At 40.1% G+C, this 20,210-nt stretch overlaps 1 protein-coding gene across 1 annotated transcript in view; it reads right to left on the reverse strand.

Annotated features, from left to right (window-relative positions):
• The window catches only part of EYS (eyes shut homolog), a 1,607,944-nt gene that overhangs the window by 57,411 nt on the left and 1,530,323 nt on the right, over positions 1 to 20,210 (reverse strand). Inside the window, 1 exon segment of the mRNA XM_045842859.1 lies at positions 14,118 to 14,300. Coding sequence (XP_045698815.1) covers positions 14,118 to 14,300 — 183 coding nt within the window.

Here is a 20,210-nt window from a genome sequence, read left to right on the forward strand (position 1 = left end):
TTTGGATGCTCCTTTGGTGAGTCTAATATAGAGCCAGGGTTGAGAGCCACTGTGTTAAATGCCATACTAATGGCTAAACATGTAGGAACTAATAGCAAATCTCTCTCTCTTTCTCTCTGGTGATTTCTTCCGACCTGCAATGTTGCAGCAGGTAAGCTGGGTTGTATATTTAGAATGTAAAGAACTCCCAAGAGAAAACACAGATTCAGGAAGGTAGTTAGGTGGAAAAGAGAAAAACCATCATGAGAGACTGGAGACAGTCTCTCAGGCAGCTGTTGAGGCATGGAAGTCCTAGGAAGAGAGCACTGGGGAGGAGAATTATAAAAGATTTTTCTGTGGGTTGTGAATGGCAATCTTTTTGAGAAATTCTAGTGGGCATCAAAATTCTTTTTCTAATCATCTAGGATGGTGGGAATGGAGACAGTGTTCTGCCAACTGAACTGTGAGGTGTTGGGAGAGCAGATTTGTTTGAGCCATCCCTTGTTTCCCATCTATCTTGTTGCCATTCCTTTTTTTCTCCAGTGATTGACAGCTTATTTCATGCAGGAACCTGAAGGTCCTCACAGCCTGGTTGGGAGGACACAGGAGGTTTATCTCAAATTGTGGGGGAACAATTAAGTCAGTCATTAAGTCATTAAGTCAGTCACCCCAGTCATTAAGATGGGGTGAGCAGGAGTGTTAGGAAATTGAAAAGGAGGTGATTTTTTCAGTTGGTTTCTTAGCTAACCCATAAAATGACAAACAAGAATTTGGTAGGTATGTAAGGAAAGAGGAAGGGCTGAAGAGGGCCATTCAAAGCAGAGGGAACTATTAACATTGCAGAAACCCAGCAGGAGCAGAGAACAGATATGCTTACAGAGCTGCCCAGCACTGTGCCTGCTGGCACTTAGTGTCTGTGTTAGAAATAGTCACGTCTTTAAGGGCCTAACATACGACAATAAAGGATTTAAATATTTTGTTCGAGACTTTCAGGAGCCATGAAAGGATTTGGATAAGACAATTATATTAGATCTGGATTTTAGAAGAATCTCATTGTAGTGTTGAGGGCAGACAGGGAGGCAAGTAAGGAGTCTCAGTGGAAGGTCATTCAAGTGACTCAGGAGAGGAAATAATAATAAGCTCTAAATAAATCAAGGCAGTGACAGAGATGACAGAGAAAAGAGGAGGCATTTGCCTGTGATCTGGAAGGATGATTTGAAAGAACAGATCAATTTGGAGTGAAGAGTTGAGGAAGAAGGGGAAGGTGGTTCTGAAGAAGCTGGTTCAAAGAGCCAGGTCAAAAGGCAGGGCCAATCATGCGGTTAGGAGCTGAGGAAGGGAGCAGCTGGGCAAAGGGGCCGACTTCAGTGTACAGATACCCCTGCTTAGAGAGCACAGGAGGAGTGGCTCCAAGGAGAGCCAGGGAGCCAATAGGACTACCAACCAGATGATAACATCTTATTTACAGCCCACAGGTATATCAGAGTTGTTTTCCTTCCCTTTGTCACTCCTTCCATTCTAGACTTTCCCTTAGTGTCAAACTTGGTTGTGCGTGATGGAGTAAATAAGAGAAAGAAAAGCAGTTGACTGCCAGGGCTGATGCCTGGAAGCAGGTCATATTTCAGAGACTTGGACCTGCACTAGGGCGGTGTTTTGCAAACCCGGAAGTCCATCCCAATCACTCACAGATCTTATCAAATATATAGATTCTAGAATTTACACAAGACTCTTTGAGGCTAGGTCCTGGAAATATTTTATTAACAGGCTCCTTATCTATTTTTACATGAAGCTTGAATGATGTTAATAATTCTAGCACGGCCAAAGCACATGCTTTGTTCAGAAGGACCCCTTCCGTGGTTTAATGCTCTGCTGTGACTTCTTGAAATTCTTTGAACTGCATTCTGAAAGTGAAGTCCATGGGACAATGGATCATGAGTGGGAAAGAGGTGATACAGGCATACAATGTTTGTTGTTTCTTGCTATGTCATTGACATGCAGTATCTGTGATATCCCAGGAGAAGAGAATTCCCACAATCCTGGGAATTCACTGAGACTCAAAATGAGTATGAGAAAAGTATGTTTATCTAGCAACTGAGGAGGTGGGGTTGCTGACAGTTCTGGGAGACCATGCTTTCCAGTTGAACCAGAATTGTCTTTAAGCACAGAAAAGCAATAGTGGTCTAATATATGTGAATGACCAAGGAATCTTCTCTTTCCTTTCCTTTCTGTCCTTCCTTACCCATTAGTGAGCTGAAGGTTGTGTTGACAGAATGTTCATATATGGGGGGGGTGTGAAATAGACACAGTTGACAATTCTGTTTACCATTCCACTGTTCTGATAAGAAAGTGCCTGTACAAGCTATGAAATGCCAACTGTGTAATTTCTGTGATTTTTGCATATGTTAAAAGCTCTTATATTTGCATTTAAAACTGACTTGACTAATATAAAAAGGAACGGTACCCTGGCTGGTGTGGCTTGGTTTGTTGGTGTGCCCCATGTACCAAAAGGTCAGCAGTTCGATTCTGGGAGGTAACCCGTCATTGATATTTCTCCTTTACATCAATGTTTCTCTCTCTCTCTCTCTCTCTCTGTTTCCCTTCCTACCTCTTTAAAAATCAATAAAAAATGTATCCTCAGGTGAGGATTAAAAAAAGAATGGTAAAATTCATGCTAATAATTTAATATTTTAATTTTTTAATGTATTTTCACATAATAAATACAAGGCACCATAGAAAGTTGAGAGACCGCAGAAGAAAAACTAAATGGTTTTAGTACCTTTAATGGCATTGTTTCTCTGCTTCCTGAACAAGGACTCTGCATTTGCATTTGCAATAGGTCTCACAAATTATACACCTGCCTTTGAGGGGGGATCTTTGTTGCCTTCATAAAGCAAACCAGGAAAGAAGAGCAAGATGAAAACTAGATTGACCTGTGCATCTGAGGTTGTTGGGAGGCTTTCAAAGTAGATGGGACGTCAACTTGTGGGGGCAGGAAATCTGCTGCAGGGTTTGTGGGGTGATGCTGCTGCACACATGGACCTCGAAAGGTCACATGGCTGCTAGGTGACTGAGGCTGCCTCTGAGACAGCCAGACAGCCTGACTGCAGAGCCTGGGCTCTTCCGCATTTCCCCACTGTCTGTACAGCAGAGGAAGAGAAGCAAGTGTCTGATGTAGCTGAATTGCCTCCCACCACGGGGTCTCTCCTGAATGCTCCCCTTTGAGGAAGAATGGGGATAATACTTCCTAAGAATTTTCTGAGGGTTCTGTGATATTTAATGTTGAATATCAGCACAGTGCCAACGTAGCACACATTAGGTACTCAATAAATGTATGCTTTCTTCCTTTTCCTCTCCACTATGGCCTGACTGTGGCTTTGTGAATCCCACGTTCTTCCTCTGCCTTATTAACACAAAGCATGGGCCCTAAGCTAGCGTACACATCTGCTCCCAGGTACCTTTTGGCGTAGAATTTTTCTTTTTATTTTTTTTTTCCTTAAAGCTATAGCCCTGTTTGTTTCAGTGCATTACTCTGATCAAACTAAACGTTTTTTGGAGGGTCAACCATAGAGGTCAAGTAGTGACTTGAAGTTATAATTTGTTACCATCCATTTAGACATGTCACTATCCTGTAATTTACTTAATGGCAGTTTTTTTGGCTTAACACATAATAATATAAGCAATGCCACACTTCATACAAACACCAATGTTATGGACTGATTTCATTCTCAAATTCAGTGTTCTGTTAGAATATTAGTCTTTGAGTAATTTGAGAAATACATGGGCAATTTGTATTTTTACATTTGCTAATTCACAAAGCAACAGATGATGTTCAGCTTTTATGTAAAGAGATTTTTAATGACTGACTCAGTGACGTCATTTTTTCTTTTTGTTTTTAATGCAGAGAAGTGGAACTAAACTCATTTGGCATGCAGGGCACAAACCCACAGTGACTCCTAATGAAACCAGGTTTAGGAAGAATATTTTTAGACAAAGCAAAGGATGCTTGTTGTATAGTACTTAGCAACTGGTGCTAAGAAGGAAGGACTTAGAGATATTATGTTGTGCAAGTGGTAAAAGGGGAGGAAGGAAACAATAGGAAATATCTTTAGATGAATAGCAGTTAAGAGTAATGAGATCTAGGAAGTGAATAAAAGTCCTTTCAGAATGTACAGAAAAACAAATAAACTTGCCCTCCCTTTGGCTAGAAAGAAAAGCCATACCTCTACAAATACTGCTGGGCAGAGAGCTTTTAAGCGGTCATGTTGTGACGAGACATGCATTGCATTTTAAGAGCTCACAAGGTTGGTGAGAGGAGATCTTGTGGTGGAAGAAAATGTGGCACAGTGGTCAGAACAGCACCCATCCTCATAACAAACAGAGAACAGTACTTAGCAACAAAGGCAAAAACTTAGACTAGGTGAGGAGAGGGATGGAGGCAATGGTAATGAGGACTAAAATGGAGATAGGCAAGGTGAAGGACGCTGCCATAGATATTCTGGAAGGAAAGACAAAAGAGGCTTAGACAAAGGTTGCCAGGCCATTCTACACTGTCTCAGATGGTTCTTTGAGTTGTGTGGTGCGGGAGGGGTGAAGGCTGGTGATGGTAATATACCCTAAATACATAAAACCTTTGGAGGAAAAATAAAATAAAATGCTTGCATCATCAACAGGTAATCATTGTTAAGTTTATGCCATTTTGTTCTCTAAATTACTTAGAAGTGTTTATTGGATTTTTTGTTTGTTTGTGTTTCGTTTTTAAACCTAAAGGTATTACTATGTATATCAGTGGTTCTGCAACCTGGCTGGACCTTGTCTGTAGTTAATAGACAAGTATTAAATCAGAGGACCTTGTCTCTGATTTAATAGACAAATATGGACAAGCAGGGGAAGTCTGTTATATAGGAGTGAGGAAGGATATCAAAGGCTTCAGACCGTAAGCCCAGGAAAAATAACACAGGCCATTTCGACCTAGGGGAAAAAGAGAGAAACAAAACAAAGACAAAAGGTAGGCAGGATTGTTACCCTTGCCATCTTAGGGTAATTGTAATGGAGTTCTTACAAAAAATAAAAAACAAAACACAAATCAAGTATAAGTGATTAGAGGTGGTCTAATCAGCTTTACCTTGAAGGAAAGCCTGAAGAAGAGTAGCTAGTGCATTGAGCCATGGAGTCCTAATGAAGATCACAAAGGAAGAATAAGACTCATGTATAACTTAAGAATTAACTCAAGCTGTATATTGGAGAGAATTTCTGGGCATACCTGTTCACTGACTGTGGTCAGTCCCTGTATGCTCTAGACCATGGAGCTGCACGTGCACAAGCCATACTCAGTCTGCTTGGAAGGACACTTCAGAAATCAGGACTTCAGGGGTGTCAAGAGACAGAAGATTGGTCTCTGGGGCCCAGGTATAAGTTCAGAACCATTTGGTTCAGACTATTCCTTGGATTGTTCTGAGGGAGCATTTTGAGAATCTAAGATATTTATATAACTCTGTAAAGTACATAATTTTCTGACTTTGCTGTACATCTGAAACTAATACAAAGTAATATTGAATGTAAATGATAAATAAAAAATAAAAAATAAAAAACACATAGATAGAGCTGTGAGGTCCATGTGTATATCAGCAGGACCCACCAGTTAAAGGGTAATATTGTGACTTTCAGCACCAGAGACACGATAATTCTCATTCAGCTGATCTAACAGTCTTTTAACTCCAACAGAAAAAAATTAAACTTTATAAAGTATTTATTTATTTATTTTAAAGATTTTATTTATTTATTTTTAGAGAGGGAAGAGAGGGAGATAGAGAGAAACATCAGTGTGTGGTTGCTGGGGGCCATGGCCTGCAACCCAGGAATGTACTCTGGCTGGGAATAGAACCTGCGACACTTTGGTTCCCAGCCCATGCTCAATCCACTGAGCTACGCCAGCCAGGTAAAGTATTTATTTAGATTAAAATTTCAATTTATTAGTAAAGAAATAGTGAATACGACTTATTATTTTTTCAAACTATTCTTCCAATATAGTAAAATAGTATCATGTGTTACACCTGACTTATCCCTCTAGAAATGATAATGGACTTGCAACCAAGGTAAGCAGAGTCTCTGGTCCTAGGAGGACTTGAGCGTTTAATCTGGGCCTTTGTGCTAATGTAATTTCTAGCCACTCACTTCCTCTTGTTTCTTTCTTTTGAAAACACTATCACTTCATGGGATTGTCTCTAGCAATAAGTCAGTGTTTTAAAATATCTTTTCAAATGGCTTCAGTAATTCTAAGTGGCAAGTGGCCTTTTCCTCTCCCTCCTCCTTTCTTGTCCTGAGTGAAAGAGAAGCCGAGAGAGGCCCCATGGGGATGATGCTGAGATCTTCCAGCCAACCAACCTGCTTGCTGAATGGCTCCTGATTATGGGAGGGATTTCCCTTCTGAAAGAACCATTCCTGTTGTGCAGACACACTTCATGGGAATATTCGAGTGTAGTTCTAGGGTCTATAAAGCTGTTATCGATTTCTGAAGGACAGAAACTACCATTTTATCAAATATTCTTGACATTGTAGTACAATGATTTTGACACAGAGACATGAAAATCAACTTTCCTGACCTTTAGTTGAATGTTCATGGCCATGAGAGGGTATATTCATCTTTTAGAAAGAAAGCTACATTAATATGAAGAGTTAGATAAGTAAGAATGATTTTAGAAAAATAATGGAAGAAGTTTATGAAGTTAGAACCAAAGCTAAAGTGATGCAAAGAAAAAAATATTTCTAGGTTGATATGTGAGAAATAAAACCCAAAAGAATGGAATCTTAGCCACCAGTACAGAACCCATTGAGTGGTACAGGATTCTAGAGACTGCCCACATTCAGTGACCATCTCTGCTTCAGTGGGTATTGAACTAAACCTAAGACAACTGGAGACTATGAATGAAGTCTTAAGGAGCATACAGTTTCTGTTGATTCTAAGATCTTTACAGCTTCTAATCATGGTGGCAAATTTATACCTTCCTGTTCTGTCGACGGGACCATTAAATTATGGATACTCCAGAGCTTTGAAGGCATCAGAGCCATACATGCCATGTCCATGGTGTTTCTTCATTCATCATTGTGTACACTGGAGACAGTATAGTGTCTACATCAGGGGGTTAAATTATTAAAATGTGACCAAATCAAGATGGCTCCCTGACTCCCAGCCATGTCAGTAAACAAACCAGGGGGTAAGGGTGATAGTAACATCAAACTCAATTATGCTCAGAGCACATGGAAATGGGGAAAAAATGCATTTCCTGGGGCTACATAGAGCCCACATTTTTTAAATCTCTTGAACAAAAGGATCTGAGACTAGAAAAGGTGGAAACCCTAGCTTTCTCTTGCTGTCTGTGTTGGAGACAAGACTGTGAAAACAAGGACTGTAAGCACCAGTTTAAGGGCAAACTTGAATTTCCATAAGATGGAACCACATGTGCTTACTGGAAGTGTAGAAAAAAAAAAGAGTGAAAACGTGGGCTTGTGCACTTGGCTTCTCTTCTTTTTTTTGTCCTCTGCATTTTCTTCTGTGACATCAAGGCTATCCCCATTGAACTATGCATAAGTGAATATTCCCTCTTTATATTATATTTAAGATAATGGGGGATGGGATGGATGTGTGAGGTCCGCATGTTTTTTTTGTCATTTTTAATGCTGTTTGAGCTCTGGTCAAATATGACAATTTCCATACATTTCTCAGTCAGTAAAGTGAATTAGCTTAACTTTTTGAACAATCTTAAGAACTCAATTTATTTAATAGCTTAGATGGCATTGATATAAAAGTCTAAGATATTTAATTTTATGAACACTAAGATTTGATAGTTTGAGGTTGTCAGGAAGAAATTTTCACAATTTCTAGCCACTCTGATACGATTATAGGAGAAAATAATGAACATTTTCTGTTGTAAAAAATTGAATTATGAGCATACACTTGCCAGTTATGTTTATAAAATGCCACAGCACCGTGGAATTGGGAGATGTGTTATATTAAGGAATTGGCTGCAGTCTGCTCTCTCATTCATCAGGGATCTTCCTTCTCCCTGATCTGTACCAAAGCTCTATAAAAATAGGCTGAGCTGATTGGTTTTTGTGATGCTCCTTTCTTCATTTTTCTTTTTCTGTACTGTAGATGACATTCATTTCCTTTTTTTCACAGAAAAACATCAAGCTATATTTATGCACTCTTATTTTCCGTTATAGTTAATAAATAAGGGCTCCAAGTAAACAAGAAATTATTTGGCATGAAATATGAGGTAATCTTCCCTGATTACCACAGCAGAGAAGACCCACATGCTGGTGACTGACAGAAAGCTATGCATATGAAGTGCTTAGGCACATAGATTAAATCCAGAAAGTTATATGTTTTTCTCTGAAAAATTCCATTACAGCATTATACCTTTTTGATACAGGCCAATGTTGAGATTTTAACTTATACATTTCAGTGATGTGAACAGTGATACATGTCTCCCCACTCCCCTTTATTTAGGTCCTAACCTCTTCACTGCAATCCAGATTAATCTATGTTACACAGTATTATTAACTACCAGGATAGCCTCTGTCTCCAGAGACTCTTTCTGTTAGTGAAAGACTCAATAAACAGGTGATTATTGATTTCTCACCCAGTACCCATCATGTGAATGTTGCAGTTGGGGGTACAAAACAAGGCTAAAGTCATGGTTTGTCCGTAAAGAATTCAAGATTAATCTCGCTGAGGGAGGGACAAATCTAAAATGATGAAATTGTTTATTCTAATGCTTTTGATTTATGAAAATGGTAACTTCATATGATTCAAAGTAGTGACTGTGAATGACAAAACAGTATCCAATTAAATACCAAATTATGGAATGTAAATAACAAGGTCTGTATAGGCTTTGTGTAGATAGGCTATAAGGAGACATGACTTTGTTGGAGAATGTTGCATGCTGGGTAGCTTGGAAGGAGTGAACAGAAGGGAAGCCAGCGTTCCAGGCAGGAGGAGGCTGTGAAGGAGGAGTGAATAGGGCTGATGGCTCTCGGGTGGAGTAAACTGATTACTTGCCAACTGTCGGGCTGGGGATTCGAGGGGCCCAGGCTGGGAGAGAATGGAACTGGGAATGCCAGCGGGTTGCTGTCACACCGACAGTACAGGATTGGTTGAAATGGAAGGAAAGGATGAGAAACACATGAAAGAGAACAAATTCCCTGACAGTTCTAGCTGGCTGAGATTTCTGTTTCGTGAATTCTACCTTTTCTCTCACTTTTGTACTTTTTTTCATTCAGTGATGCCTATGCTCTTGTATTGGATGATGTGATAGATGCTGCATGTACCCGACATAGTTTCTGACCTCTGGTTTAGCATTGCCAATTAATAAAATTTTAAGTACATACATTGTGCCTCCCTAAATCTATTGTATGTTTTGGTATAATGGGACCATATTTTTTCTTTGCATTAATTCTTTCAAAAACTGTAGTGAATATCTACATATGATAGCCACTGTTCATATAAAAAAGAAAAGCCATGATATGGTTCTCAAAGAGATCTAGACAAATAGTTACAGTGAAATATGGTAATTATTACCAGCAAACTCCAGTGAGATTAATTTTTAAATTTTCTTGGAGTGTTAAAGACTTCAAAGTCTTTTTTTAAATAAATATTTTAATATGTTTATTGATTTTAGAGAGAGAGGAGAAAAGAGAGAGAGAGGAGCATCAATATGACAGAGAAACATGGATCTGTTGCTTCCCATGTGCTCCCTGATCAGGATCAAAGCTGTTAACTAGGTATGTGCCCTGACTGGGAATCAAACCCTCAACCCTTTGGTATACAGGATGATACTCCAATAGACCCACACTAGTCAGGGTGTGAGAATAATCCTTTCAGCTGAAGCTTAAAGGGCAGAAGTGTTTTGAAGGCACAAAGTGAAGTGTGACCAGCTCAGAAAGATGGAACAGTCTGTGCAAAGGCACAGAGTAGAGGACATGGAGACATGACCCAGAATGCATGTGCTTGGATCCTGCTGAGCGTAGAGTGGATTGAAGGAAAAGAGACTGTGCAAATGGGATGGGTACACATCCATGTATCTATGCAAAGGATCTTACATGGTATGTTATGATTCAGCATGTTGATTAGGCAAGAAATTTTTGGACTTATATGTTAGCCTCCTGTAGCAAAATGGAGAATAGAGGGGAAGAGGGACATGACTACATAGGGGGACTGGAACAGAGGCTATAGCAGACAAGCTGGGGGCAATCAGGAGAAGGAAGGAGGTGGAAGGAGAAAATACAAACAGTAAAGGGAAGATAAACTGGACAGATGTTGGCATTTGGTAGAATGTGAGGGGTAAGATGGAGAGAAGACAAAGATGTTGTCTACCTTGTTCAGAACTGTCTCTCTACCACCTTGAAGAATATCTCAGATAGGTTCCCAGTAAATATTTGTCAAACAAATAAAAAGGACATAAATATCCAGGTAACTCCTGGGTTTCTGCCTGAAGCGGAATGTTTATGTCAGTCCCAAAGAGGGATACAGGAGCGGACGATAACATGTTCATCTGTGAACTGCTGAACATACAGGTGATTCTTAGAAGAATAAAGCATAAGACATACATTATAAGGGTGTGGGGGTAGGAAAGGAAGAAGAGATAATGAAGGAAATACCAAACATGGCTGCAGAAGCACAGGAAGATGATTAGTTCAGGTTAAAATCACAAGTCAAGAGAGACATTTTCCAACTGAAGTATTTGAAAGGGTAATCTGTCTGGCGAGTTCAATGAGAATAGTCTGGAAGAATCAGTCATCAGCTTAGGGAGACTCAGGGAAGAAGAGTATAATCAGTACTTGGGAATGAAGGTCCCTTGCCTTTTTATGTGGATGTGTCAGAAATTAGAGGTTGGCTTACACTTCAAGTTATTGTATAAATTCTGTGGCTTTGTGCATCTTTTAACCTAAGAAAGATACAGGCAGCATATGGAATGGTAATTTTAGTAATGACAACCAGTACGCAGGTCAGAGATTGATGCTACAAAGCAACAAGAACAGTGCCTAACTGTGGAGTTACGACCATTGTTAAAGATAACCTGACTTGGACCATAGTTTCTCATGTAGAATAGATAATTTCAAATTGTGTAGTTAATATTAATCAGTATAGATTTTAAAGGAATATGTTTCTTTAATTAATAGCTTTATGCTACACAAATTGATGAATCACCCCTACATATTACATTATGGGCAATAATTACCTATCTTAATTCACCCCTGTATATGGTCTAATTTAGCTGTTCCCTAAAGATTTTGAGAGGTTGCTCTCAAATATTTGTTTCATAAAAAGCACCTAAGATGCTTGATAAAATTCTATTACTTGAATCAAGATGGCCTGGGCATTAGCATGTTGACAAACACCCTCATGTGATTCTGATACAACGTGAAGAGGTCTTACTTGAAGAAGCATTGCTTTAAAAAGCAATTGTGCTACTTGCATTTTTTAGCTGGTGTTCTTGCTCCCCCAGGTGGTATAATATGTAATTGCACCTTTCAGATTTTCCCGTTTCACTGATTAGAAAATAGAGCCCCACAATTTATTTACCTGTTTAACCTTCATTTAACCACATCAACCTACAAATGCCAAGTGCAGAATTAGTATTCATATCCATACATACAAGTAAAACAACTATATAAAACCAAAAAAGTCACATGTAAAATTGTACAATTTAGTCTTCTTCTTCTTCATGTATTGACAATTTTGAAGCAGTATTTAGTAGAAGAGTACTGAAAAGCTATTTGGTAGCAGCATTTTCATGGACCAAGTGTTTATGCTTTGCTTGGGTTCTCTCTCTGTGAATCATTCAGGATTTAGAAGATATATTTTAAAACAAGAAGGACTCAGGGTGTGTAATGTTCATTTGAATTTCATTCTTTTTGCTAATGGAAAGGGTGTAATTGATACGCATATGATGCAGTGTGTGAGAATTAGAGAGTGAGGGGCTGGGAATGCTTCCTTTCTTCCCTTCTTCCCTCCCTGACTTCTGGCAGTCATTCAACAGATTATTTACGAAAACCACTCGGGAGGAGCTTTGTGTGTGATGTACTGATAACTGGGACACTGTTTTCATAAAGGGGAGAGACATCTAGCCAGTCAAAGCCTGGCATAAAGGGTCCATGGCCTAGGTGCAGGGCAGGCCACCAAGACTCCGAAGAGGGAGAGATTGACCAAAGGGGTGGGGGCAGGGTAGTGACCGGGGAGATCCGAGTGGAGATGGCATCGAACTGGAACCCCTGATAATGGCTACTTTTTAAGTACCTTCATGCAACTGTGTTGCCGATTTATGTCATACAGTGATCTGTTCTTTAAAATACCTTTTTTTTTCAATTATCTGCTCTTATTTTGGTTCTTCATTCAGTCAACACTGATTGCATGTCGGGCAGTGGCTCAGTGTGGGCAGATAAGGTCAAATGGGGACAACTGGTCTCTGTCCACACAGATCTCCCAGTCTCCTAGTGAAGGCAGGTAGGAAACAGCAATCTAAAACAGATCAAGGAGTTATAAACTAAGGTAAGAGCTTAGGGGACATAAGTTGAGGTGGGGAATAATTTGGATGGGGTGGGATAAGACCTACTACTTCTGTGAAGGGGGCTGGGAAGGTCTCCTGGAGCAGACACAAACTGCTGTGTTCACTGAGCTCAAGGGCTGTCCATGTATTACGTTATTCCTCACAACCCTACTAAGGAATGTACCATTATTGTGCCCACTTGACAGGAAAGGAAACTGAGGTTCAGCGACATAAAGTAACTTAACAGATACTTTGTGAGTTGTGGAAACTGGATTTAAGTCTACACTGCCAGGCCCCAGAGCCTGCTCCAGTGACCGCTCTGATGGCCATGCCCTGTCTAGGCAGAGGGCAGAGTGTGCTCAAAGTCTTGGAGACAGGAAAGCTCCGGGTACCTGAGGGACTGAGGCTGATGTAGGACAGGGGCACAGAGATGGTGGGAGTGGCCTGGTCAAGGTCAGAGACAAGGCAGAGGGCAGAGGCCCTGTGAAGACGTGGTAAGGAGGTTTGGATTTCATTCTGAGTCCAGTGGGAAGTCAGGCGGGATTTAAGCAAGGTTCAAATATGATGAAATGCCTTTTAAAGACGTGACTCTTGCTCCAACTTGGAGAATGGGTTGCAGGCAGGAAAGGCAGTAAGAAGACCAGCTAGGAGGAGGTCACAGGGTTTCCACAGCAGAGATGGGGAAGGGATCTGAACAGGTTTTAGAGGTACAATGAATAGCACCTCCCACGATCAAGTGTCCCCATCCTCACAGAGGTGGTGGGGGACTGGCACATTCTACTTCACTGGGGGCGTGGGCTACTTTCAGACATGAGTTAATGCAGAAACCAATGTACAGTATTAGGAGAGCACTGAGGGAGTTGAAAAGAACAGACTGTTATTTCTCCCAGCACAACAGAACTGCTGATGGTTGAGAAAAAGGTCTTTTTCCAGTGTATTATGTTAATTTCACAGGTGAGGACACTGAGCTCAGAGAAGGTAAGTGATTAATTGCCTAACTAGTTAGTTGTCCACTGGGGAGTAAAATGCATGTGCTTTTCCTTGATCCCACACATGCATAAGTGATTTGTCCTTAAGACCGACAACTTTAACTTATTAGGTGACTTCCCACCAGTTCGAGGGCACTGGAGTACTTGCATACAGGCCAGATACTCTCTTGATTTCTTACTCCTTTCATTTGGTGTTGTTTTCTTTGATGGCAGCCATTTCCATTTCATAACACATGGTAAAATGCCGTTCCTATGAGAATTTCCCTTCTCTCCTTACACATGAAACAAAGAAACAGAGAAAAGGACGTCAATCAGCTCACTTCTCAGGTGACTTGGTTACCATCTCTGACCTCATGTTTGCAGACAGGAATTCTTGCCTTTGATTAGAAGAGGTAGCCCTGATGTGAACAAGGTTACAGAAAGGGTCAGGGAATTGCTGAACACCTGGGACTATAAGGAACATGCTCGAGGCAGAAAATAGGAGGAGGCATTTGCCTCTGAGCAAATGTCTCCTTTATCCACAGCCAGGGAGATTGTCCATGAAGAATCTCCAAATCACTCTTGAAGGAGCTAAGCAAGTGCTAGAGGGTCCAATTAATCTTACCATGGCCCTTCTGTCCAGTGAAAAGTATCAAGTTATTTTGCAGCGCTGAGTGATTGTTTGCTAGCTGAAAATTTAAGTGGAATTCATAATCGAAGCTGATGTCTGGGATCCGTGAATAAGCCAGGAATGAGGTGTGTCCAAAGGCATCCATGCCACTGAACCTGGGCTGAGTAATATCAATAGCTGTGGAAAAACCGAAACCCAAATGTTAAAATAAACCTGTACATGTTCTTGTTAAAAGGAGGGTTATAGTTTGCTGGTGCATCTGGCCTGATAGTTTGTTTACTATCACATTAATTATACTTAAGTGTCCTTAGCATTCAGCAATTAAGTGACTCAACAGGGATTTCAAAACCAGAACCAAGGAAGTACAGTGTTTTGAGATCTTGTGTATATACCCTTTCATTCACATATCCTTTCTACATAATAGAGAGTTTACTTAAAAAGCAAAACCTTATATTCTGAAGATTAATTTTAGAAGTAGAAAAGGTTACTGGTAGACAAAAGTATTTACCCAGGTGCTTTGTAAACAAAATTTGGCATCCGAACACTAGCTATGACTTAGAAAAGAATTCACAGCTTGGAACAAACTGTGTTTCTAATCCTGCCCCTTTTTAGTAGCTAAAGCCATTGGTCAGAGGTAGGAAAGCCAAGAAATGAAAAGGGAGTTTGATCAGTTTCTATTACTCTATGGTGAATGACCGGACCTTTTCTTGAAGTAAAAAACCATTGTCTAAAAGAAAAGTTTATACTTCTGGTCAAGATGGTGGCATAGACAGACATGGCTCACTTCTTCACACAGCCACATTAAAATTACAACTAAATTATAGAATAATCATCATTCAGAACCATCAGAAATTGAGTTTAATGGAAGTCCGACAACTATGGAATTAAAGAAACCACATCCATCCAGACTAGTAGGAGGGGAATAGATGCAGAACAGGCTGATCCCATACCCACGTGTGGTGGATAAAAATTCAGGAGGGATATATTGGGAGTGAGAAGTCCCAGCCCCATACTATCCCAGGGTTCCAGTGCCAGGAAGATAAGTCCCCAAAACTTCTGGCTGCAAAAACTAGTAGGGATTGAGTTGGTGGAAGAAACTTTTGGAGCCCCAAGCATTTCCTCTTAAAGAACCCACGCCCAGACTCACCTACTCAGCCTCACTACCTCTGAGCTCTAGCACCAGGGTAGCACCTTGAAAGGGAACAGTGGCATACAGGGATAAATTAAAATATTTGGCATCAAGGTGAGCAGAGACCATTATTGTCCCTTCTATGAACCCTCCCCCAACAGAGCCAAAGATCCGGCAAGCTGGTGCCTTATCAGAGATTCTATCAACTTAACACTATTAGATCCACCTTGGACATCGCCAGAGACTTGGGCTCACCCAAGCTCTTTTCCATATGAATGGCTGGTCTTGGCTCATGCTTCACAACTTCCTAAATCTTATCAAATAAGCAACAGCTGGCCTCAGGGAGCCCCAGGCCTGGTATTAGCAGCAGCCAGCCTAGATCCACAGCCTGGCTTTGCTTGGAAATTTCCAAGCCCAGCACAAGCAGCAGCCATCTCAGATTACTTCATAGCTCAGGCAAGGTAGCCCTGAGCAAAACACTGGTGGGCGCTGGCCTTGGCCTGCACCACCTGGGAAACTCCAGGGTCAGTGCACCAAGTAGACAGCAACAGACCGTATCGGAGCACCACCACCCTGCCATTGCACAACTGATACTCCATGGTGGTGGTTGGTGGTCAATTGTTGGTGGTCAGTGGTCACAGGCAGTCCTTGCAGCTGACTGGCCTGGGTAAATCTCTCCCATTGACATGACAACAGCAAGGTGGGGGTGGGTGGGGCAGGGGTAAAATGGAGACAACTGTACTTGAACAACAATAAAAAATATGAAAGGAAATGGATAAAGAGCTTAAAAAGAAAAGATCAAAACTATGAACAATAAAATGGCAAAAAATACATATCTATTAATAATTGAATCTAAAAAACAAACTATACAAACAAGAACAGACACAGAATCATGGATACAGAGAGTGTTTTGATGGTTGCCAGATGCAAAGAGGGGGTGAGGGAATGGGTGAAGAGGTGAGGGGATTAAGAAGTACAAGTAGGTAGTTACAGAATTGCCATGGGGATATAAAGTACAGGATAGCAAACAGAGTAGCCAAAGAACTTATACCATACCCATGATTCATGGACATGAACAATGGTGTGGGGATTGCCTGAGGGAGTGGGGGGTGCTGTGTGGAGGGGGGCAAAGGGGGAAAAATCAGAACAACTGTAATAGCATAATCAATAAAATATAGTTAAAAATAAAAGAAATATTCATCTCTACTCTGTTGAGATGTTTGTTAGATCATGAAGCACTGTTTCAATAGGTCTGAAACCCTAAGGAGCTTTCTTAGTAACAAAGTGGTAAAAAATGAAGCTCAGGGACCAGTGTGGATATTTAATCAATCTCTTTCAAAATCAATAAGTTTTGTTTCACTTATTTATGCATTCATTGGTTGATTCTTGTATGTGCCCTGACTGGGGATTGGACTCACAACTTGGCATATCCAGACAATGCTGAGATCAACTGAACTGCCTAGCCAGGGCAAGTCCTTTATCTAATCATGGATCCAGATTTTCTCTTTTCATTGTTGTTCCTTCATAAATAGTTCCAACTGGCTTGTATTTCCCCATGCCAAAAGGACCACAGGAAATGGGAAGGGGATTTTGATCCCCATTCCTGTCTGTTATGAATTGTATTCCCAGATTAAAGGATATTTCTAGGGTCTATTTTCATTGGTTCAAGACAGTTTGCCAGAGGAAAGAAGAACTTGTCTCAATAACCTTTATTGCTCCTTTCTTAAGAGATATTGGCTCTCTTTGGAAGTTGTAAAACTAGAATTTTTACAAGCCTTAAGAAATACCCTCATTGTGGTATCTAACACTTGAAACAAAAGAGCTTCTTGTCTGGCTACAATTGTTTATATAGCAAATAATTGTGCTCTCCTGGGAAAAATGATTCTAGTTATCAGAAGCTCTTTTTCTGTTTGTTTCATATTCAAGTAGGGTAATTGTTTAGAATTAGTTAATCCTTCATTTTAATATTTAATTAAAATCACATCAGTTTATTCTTTGGGATATGTGGCCTAAGATAATTTTTTTCTCGTATCTCACCAAAATCTGAAGTGGGATGTTGAGACCTATCACCTTTTATATTTAGTTTTTATTGTTGTTCAGTTACAGTTGTCCCCATCCCCCCCCATTTCTCTCTCCTGCCCTGCCCACCTGCCACATTCAGTCCTCCCCACCATTGTCTGTGTCCATGGTTCCTTTATACACATGTTCCTTGACTCGACCCTTTCCCTTCTGTATTTATTTTTTATCTAATGAAGTAAATTATGGTTTGTTGCCAGAGATAAGATGACTCTTTCCATCAAGTACTCCACATTTAGTTGTTCAGGGAAATGAAATGTATTGCAATTGAAACAAAATAAAAATACCAACAGTGTTTATTTTTTTTTTTAAGATTTTATTTATTTATTTTTAGGGAGGGAAGGGAGAGACAGAGACAGACAGAGAGAGAGAGAGAGAGAGAGAGAGAGAGAGAGAGAGAGAGAGAGAGAGACAAACTTCAATGTGCGGTTGCTGGGGGCCATGGCCCACAACCCAGGAATGTACCCTGGCTGGGAATTGAACCTGGGACACTTTGGTTCCCAGCCCGCGCTCAATCCACTGAGCTATGCCAGCCAGGGCCCAACAGTGTTTTAATGTTGGCATTAAAAACAGTGAAAATAGAACTCAATTACATTTACTTTTTAAAATTTTTTGTGGGTTTTATTTTATTTTATTATTTTTTTATTGTTGTTCAAGTACAGTTGTCTCCATATTTTTCCCCCTCCATAACTCCCCTGCCTTACCCACCCCCACCTCCCACCCTGGATCCCACCCTCTTTGACTTTGTCCACGTGTCCTTTATTCAGGTTCCTTGATGGCCCTTCCCCTATTTTCCCCTATTATCTGTCTCCCCCCTGCTCTCTGGTTACTGCCAGTTTGTTCTTTATTTCAATGTCTCCGGTTATATTTTGCTTGCTTTTTGGTTTTATTGGTTAGGTTCCACTTATAGGTGAGATCATATGGTGTTTGTTGTTCACCACTTGGCTTACTTCACTTAGCATAATGCTCTTCAGTTCCATCCATGTTGTCCTTAAGGGTAGGAGCTCCTTCTTTCTGTTGTGTAGTATTCCATTGTGTAAATGTACCACAGTTTTTTGATCCACTCATTTACTGATGGGCACCTAGGTTGCTTTCAGAACTTGGCTATTATAAATTGTGCTGCTATGAACATTGGAGTGCGTAGGTTCTTTTGAATTAGTGGTGGAAAACAGTATGGAATTTCCTCAGAAAACTAAAAACGGAACTGCCTTTTGACCCGGCAATTCCAGTGCTGGGATTATACCCTAAGAATCAATTAAGTTTAATACTAACATAGAGGAATGACTTAAAACATTCCTTCCTGTTAATAATTTACAACTGAGTCTGTTCAAAGTTTAGTACATTTAGGTTATGTCAACAAATATGTCATACGCATTTCATCATCAGACCCTGTGCTAGATGCTGGTGACACAAAGATAACAAAGCATGATCCCTGTCCCCAAGGAACTAGTGTGTGGTCAATAAATTCACTCAACAGAACTGGACTGAAAACTGAGGCTTGGCTGAAAGATGAAAGGAAAAACCATTTCAGGTAGAAAGAACAGCACATTCTAAGGTGGGGAGGCCAAAACAGCATGTCATATACTCAGAGAACTCATGGAGTTTGCACATTGTAGAGTGAAATATTAAAAGGAAGAGTACAGCAAATGAAACAAGATAGTCAGACGAGGTCAAAATCTGAAGGGCTTTATCTTTTCTACATCATCTTTGAGTGGTTGGGCAATGATTGAAGTTGCCTTTTAGAAATATCTGGTGATGAAATGTGAAGTTCAGATTAGACAGAGAGAGCTGGAGGGCTACCCTTTGGTCAACATGAAAATGAGGACTTTGATGATATCAAGAAATAGAACAAGGAGTTAAGGTTATACTAAACTGTGAATGTAAGAAAATTTAAGGGTAACTCATTAAAAAGGGTAATGGTGTGATATTTATCTGAATAATTAAACAGTTTTCAGTGCTAACATCCAATCAGAATTAAGCCTATGACACAATTTTATACAAATAGAAAGAAGAATAATGTATTTTGAAACTTGAGAACAACAGTGCCCACAGGAATGGACCTGTCATTTGCTTGGCATGTCTCAGTCTGAAGCTTCACTGTTCAATAACATTGCAACTTGAATTGTGGCTAGGCCTGACTGAGTTGTTTTTAGTATGAGGAAAAGAATGTGAAACATCTTATTAATAATATTTTATATGCATTAAATATTGGGTTAAATAAAAAATATTATTAAACTAAATTTCACTTGTTTCTTTTTACTTTAACAAATGGGGCTGCTAGAAAACAAAATTACATAAACAGTTCACATTCCATTTTTACTGAATAGCACTGCAGAGAGAATCATGTCAACTGTCAGGTAAGTTTTTTTCTAAACCCTTAGTTTTGACTTACCTCAAGGGGCTTAGCCTTTTGGTACCTTTGAACCTGCAAAATGAACATCTAGGCCATTTCTAAGAGACTCCGGGTCCTCAACCACACTGTCTCCATCATGCTAGATCCGGCAGGAGAACATGGAGGGCCCCAGGTTGGGAGAATGAGGAAGTTCAACTTTGCAAATGATTCTTTCCAATTCTTTAAAGTAATCTTTTTATGATCTTCAACCAGGCCACATTTGGTTAATTTGATTACCCTGTTACATAAACTTCCAGATAAGACTTCTGGGAACATCAGTAGTCATCAAATCAGGAGACTGAACAGATTTTAATGGAAATATTTTAGGGCTATTAAATTCTTTTCCTGCTTTGTCATCTCTAGTTGTCTCATGGCTTCCATTTGTGAATGTATGCATTTTTTTATTAAGTGCTTTTAAAGTTATAGCAAGGGATTGGGATCATAAAGAAGGAAGGGGAATTAGAACATGGCGGGATTTGAACTAAAAATT

Source organism: Phyllostomus hastatus, unplaced genomic scaffold (assembly GCF_019186645.2).
Source record: "Phyllostomus hastatus isolate PE091 unplaced genomic scaffold, TTU_PhHast_1.1 phas_contig_40, whole genome shotgun sequence".
NCBI classification, from domain to species: Eukaryota; Metazoa; Chordata; class Mammalia; order Chiroptera; family Phyllostomidae; genus Phyllostomus; species Phyllostomus hastatus.